This window comes from Lolium rigidum, chromosome 7, assembly GCF_022539505.1.
Source record: "Lolium rigidum isolate FL_2022 chromosome 7, APGP_CSIRO_Lrig_0.1, whole genome shotgun sequence".
Classification (NCBI taxonomy): domain Eukaryota; kingdom Viridiplantae; phylum Streptophyta; class Magnoliopsida; order Poales; family Poaceae; genus Lolium; species Lolium rigidum.
In genome coordinates this window covers 167,440,296-167,445,381 of record NC_061514.1, presented here as the reverse complement: position 1 = coordinate 167,445,381, position 5,086 = coordinate 167,440,296, and the positions used below count along the sequence as shown (strand labels likewise).

Below are 5,086 nucleotides of genomic sequence, written 5' to 3'. Positions count from 1 at the left end.
ACCTTCCCAACACCTGCTGCGAACAAAGAGGTGTGTGCAATCTTTAGAATTGTTTTGGCACAATGGACAAATTGTGTTGTGAGATCACCCTCTTCTCTCCAGGTTGTCAACAGTTAAACACCTCTTTGTTTTAATCCAAGTTCCTCTTCGAGGTTTCCAGTCTCTACAGACGAGTTGAACTCCTAATGTTTAGATGTGTTTATTTGGTGCCAATGGCTGCTGTAAAGTACAAGATTTGAACAACTTGCTTTATAGAATTGCAGTGCTCGTTTACTCATTGTCACTTCATACAGAAGTACTGCAGTGCTGGGACGAGGTGGAATGGAATGGACCATTCCATCCCATCCCATTTCATCCATCCTCATGTTCGGTTGATTTGAGAAAGCATAGAATGGAACCAAATGTAATTAATCTAAACATGCAAATAATTAGCCTAATTTAAAGGGATTAGCAATAATTGGCCTAATTTAGTAGAATGGCTTCGTCTCCACCATGGCCTGGATGAGGGGGACCTCGCCAACCGCCGCGCCGCTGGCCCCCGCCGTCCTGGCCGCGAGCATGGAGGGCCGCCCTTCTCCTCCCCGTCCGCGCCTGCCCCGGTCACCGCCGCCACGCTCTACCTTGATCTGACCGACCGCCGCGCTGCTCCGTCCGCCTCGGGCCGATCGAGGGGAGAGAGGGGAGGCCGCCTCCGCGCCATGCTCGTCCGCCGTCCGCCTCGTTCCGGTCGAGGGGAGAGAGGGAAGGTCGAGGGGAGAGAGATAAGCGGGGAAGAAGGGATTAGCCCGATGACAGAGTGCGTTCCACTTCGTTCGACCGATTCGGCCGGACGGGCTCGTTCCGGATCTACAACGAATATTCGCTTTTGAGGAACCCGTTGGTTCCGTTCCATCCCAGAAACGAACGCGGGAATCATCCTAAGGAACGACTTGATTTCCATTCAGTTCTGAAACCAAACAGACCCTAATAGAATGGCATCTCTCATTCGGTGTGCAGGGTTAATGGATGTCTTCGTGTGTACGTAGATCCTTCTGGCTCCGTATTTCAGTAGTATTTGATATCGTGTATAGGAGTTGGAGTATATAGCATCACAGCTTGACTAGCGTACTAGATGAACCGCCGGTTTTCTGTTCAGGAGTATTAAATCTGCCTTTTAATTGAACGAAAGGAAAAGGAATCGACAGCGATATACTCCATCAGTTACGGTCGACCACCTGCAGCGCGAAACAGCCGTTTCCTTGTGAGATCTCTTTCCTTGTCCCTTGGTCTCCTCCAGTGGAGTATTTTACGGGAAATTTTACTGCCCAAAGGAAACGGATACAGACGGACGCAACCAGCTCAATCTTGCATCTCCGACGGCCGACATGCGATCGCCCGGCGAACTAGGCGCGCGGCGCGACGCGGCCAAGCAACTCAAGGTGCTGATGCCTTCTTGCTTCCACAGGCTGGTAAGTCGTTGGATTCATCATTCATGCACCCACCGTTACTGTTCCCATCCTCACGCGGATACGTCGATGATGACCGGACCTGGAGTATTTTGCAGAGCATCTCCGACGAGCTCGCTGGGCACTTGGATGCCGGAAATGGAGGAGACGACACAGCCCTGACGATGGCCCTCGTCGTCAACTCGTTCGGCAAGGTCTGGCAGGTGGAGGTCGGCCGGGACGGCGGCGGCGCGTTCCTGGGACCCGGGTGGCCGGAGTTCGTGGCCGCGAACGGCTTCGGCGTCGGGTGGTTCTTGGTGCTCCGGCACGAAGGGCGTGGTGTGCTCACCGTCAAGGCGTTCGACCTCACGTGCTGCCTCAAGGAGTCCCGCGGCCTTCAGCCTTCTACAGGTAACAGAAGTTTGATCGATTGGCAATTCCGCATGCAAATCTTGTGGATTGTGCCCTTTTTTTCTTATCATTTTTTCAAAGAGCTTGGGATGTTTTTATTGGTATTCAGCTTGAACTCTGATTAAAGAGCCACATGCAAATCCTGGATTGTGTTTTTTTTCATTTTGCCAAGATGAACAATCAGTCGTGTGAACAATGTTGGTCATTAGATTGAAATATTGAACCATGAAATATTTTGAAAGAGCATAATCGATGGTCAATAATAAGTTTGGAATTTTAGGTTCACTGATCCCCCTAATATATAACTAATGAGCCGTGCTTCAGTGCACCCCCCTCAACCAAACTTAGAAGGGTAATTTAGTCTTTTGCTATTAATTAATCCATAATCTCGTTTTAGTCTTTTGCCCCTGAGATCTAAACCTGTATACTAAGACCGTATATATATATGCTGTATATAGTGAAACCATGGCCCATCGTGTTCCTCCCAATTGCGATCCTATTCTCCCAGCAGCTAAGATCTTGTTCTGTGCGGTGAAGGCCACATGGTGGTTAGGCTGCCAGGCTCTTCTGCCGCCTCCTTGCAGTACAATCCCATGCCCATGAGCGACAAGGGCGGGCCCACCATGACCTACATATTTCATACGTATGTATGAATATCTATGGGTATGGATTTATACATATGTAATTGGGCCATACAGGTTTCAACAGGTTAGATATGACTTAATTATCTGTTAACAATCACTTAATAATTTTTCAAAGACCATCACAGCCTTAGTTATGAAGAGGTACGGAGTAATATCAACCGTTGATGTGTTCTAGTTTGATGAAGGGGTGCACTGAAGCAAAAGTGATAATTAATAGTTCACTTAAGCCTCTAAAACGGGATCTACTGCAAAAAAATCTACAATGTAATCATCAAAGTTCTTTGTAAGGTGAAGATGGCAGACCATAGATGGCAAACCCAGGTATGCCGATACCTGCATGAACATTATTATTGCTTCTATTTTTCCGATCTCCTCCCTGGTCTCGAATAGGAGGTTAAGTATTATGAGTTATTGCTTCTCTATTTCCAATGAGATTCAATTTATGTTGGTAATCAAGGGTGACATTATTTTCGATTGTAGCAACAGGAAGCAACAGATATGGTTCACATAAGCCGCAGTTCATCAAGGTTCTCCTGCCGGATTTCACCGAGAAGATGGTCTGCAAATTATCCCTCCAACTCTTTTCCTTGCACTGTATCTCTTGCTTTAATAACTCCTAAAATGTATCACGAGCAATTGACATTTACATGTGTTTCTGCAGCTGATCCCTCCAGCTTTTGTACAACGCTATGTCTCCGAGGCGCAACAAAGTAGCAAAATGGCTATCATTGCTAGCCAGTTTGGAAAATTTTGGCCCATCGAGGTCAACAATGACGGATCAGGAATGTTCCTTGCTGGTGGCTGGTCACAGTTCCTGGCTTTTCATGGCATCTCGGAAGGTGACGTCATGCTCTTGAGATATGAAGGCAACATGGTGTTCAAAATCAAAGTATTCGGGCTAAACGGATGCCAGAAGGATTTGAAAGGCCGGGCCACAGGAACTCAACAAAGTGAGTGAATAATTTTGTTCCTCAAAGTACTTACCTTTTCAAATTTGATTCAACTGTGAGTAAATGACCACTTCTGTCTTCTCACGACTTGCAGATACTGAGAGGCAAAAAGAAGCACATTTGTGTAGGGAGCATGAGAGGTCAAGTGGTAAAGAAGACACAAGACCAAAAGGTTCGCTAAGTTCTTCCAACAAAGGATCACAGAAGAAAAGGAGATTTTGTAGCCTTGAGAATGGAGAGCGGCCTTCGATAAAGAAAGAGATGAGCACCTACTCGGTTAAAAAGTTCGTGGTAAGAACAACTATTCCTCTCCACATTTAGCAAGTTTGGACCAACACTATCAAATAATTTACTTAAGATATGCCACCAGTGATGTTTGACAACGATCTCCAAAAGCTAAGAGGTTAATTCAAGGCTTTATTTTAAAAACATATACTTGGTGAATATTTTACAACTAAAAAGAGCCAATGTTCCCCAAGTCGATTTTTTCAGTGAATATGGATAGAAAAGTAACAGCTGAATTTGGAGGGCAACTGTAAGCTAACAGAGAGATCATATTGTAGTTGAATTATTTAGGTTAGCTGTTTCTATCCTCTTTTTTGGCTTTTGGTCAATTCGGACTGGTTTCAAACTGACATTCCAAATATTGGTTTTCTGATTTCCAAAACATAAGAATATTGGTACCCACTGATTTGTTTTCAAGAATAGGCAATGAAATTGCTTAAATCCTGGCTGCAATCAGTTGTCCTCAAATTGACACGGCCATTGTGGTTTAGATAATTCTCTTACCATGCATTACTGCTCACTGCTGATTCACCAACGGAACCAGATGTTGAACTAATTCACATGCTACGTCTGCAGTCTTTGGCAACCACCTTCTGCGACTTGATCGGGCTCGTCGGAGAATGCACGATCACGCTCAAGACCTCGATGAAGAGCACCAAGTGCTGGCAGGTGGGTGCTCGCAGGTACAAGAACTACGGCTACCTGGGTGGAAAAAGATGGAAGAGCTTCTGCATGGAGAACAAGATCAGGGAAGGCGACGTGTGCACCTTTCACATCGTCGAAGCCGCTCTGTGGCATGTCGTCATCACACACAACTCAGATAGAATCGGATAGTCCATTAGTTCATCTGTATTTCTGGCCTTACTCGGGATGTCCATTTACTCTGCTGTTGGAAGCACTGGATATTGCTGTGAGTGGAGTAGTACTTCAGTTAGAGGCCATTTTGTTACCCCTTCAGGTTTGGTAAGACGAATTCTTGGAAGTGTCTCTAGTCGCTTGCCAGTGAACCTGCAATTATCCCAGGAGAAACCTACAACTGACTTGATGGTTACCTAAGTTTGACATGACAAACTTTTATTTTGCATTATCATGGAAAATCAGAGGCTGCCTTCCCATGGCACACTATCTCTTCCGCCGGTCACAATTGGGCTAGATCTGGACCAGGCGGACTTAGATCTAGTGGCTCATCAGTGTGAATTGGGATGCCATGGCGGTGGCCCTAGAAGGTGCACTAGTTCTCCGGCGAGCGGCATTGCGGTGGTGATGCTTCTAGATGACAAGGAGTGGGTGGCAGGGGATCGCATAGGAGGCGCTTCGCCAAAGGTGTCTCAGAGATGGTGTCCTGGATGCATGGGTTGGTGACCGTGCGCAG

General features: G+C 46.4%; 1 protein-coding gene across 1 annotated transcript; it reads left to right on the top strand.

Annotated features, from left to right (window-relative positions):
• The first annotated feature begins 1,364 nt into the window (after window positions 1-1,364).
• LOC124672254 (putative B3 domain-containing protein Os04g0347400) lies at window positions 1,365-4,548 on the top strand. Its single transcript, XM_047208514.1, has 6 exons — window positions 1,365-1,448; window positions 1,544-1,835; window positions 2,960-3,036; window positions 3,141-3,429; window positions 3,524-3,720; window positions 4,291-4,548. Exons 1-6 carry the CDS (start codon window positions 1,365-1,367, stop codon window positions 4,546-4,548), a joined length of 1,197 nt encoding a protein of 398 aa, XP_047064470.1.
• The last annotated feature ends 538 nt before the right edge of the window (window positions 4,549-5,086 follow it).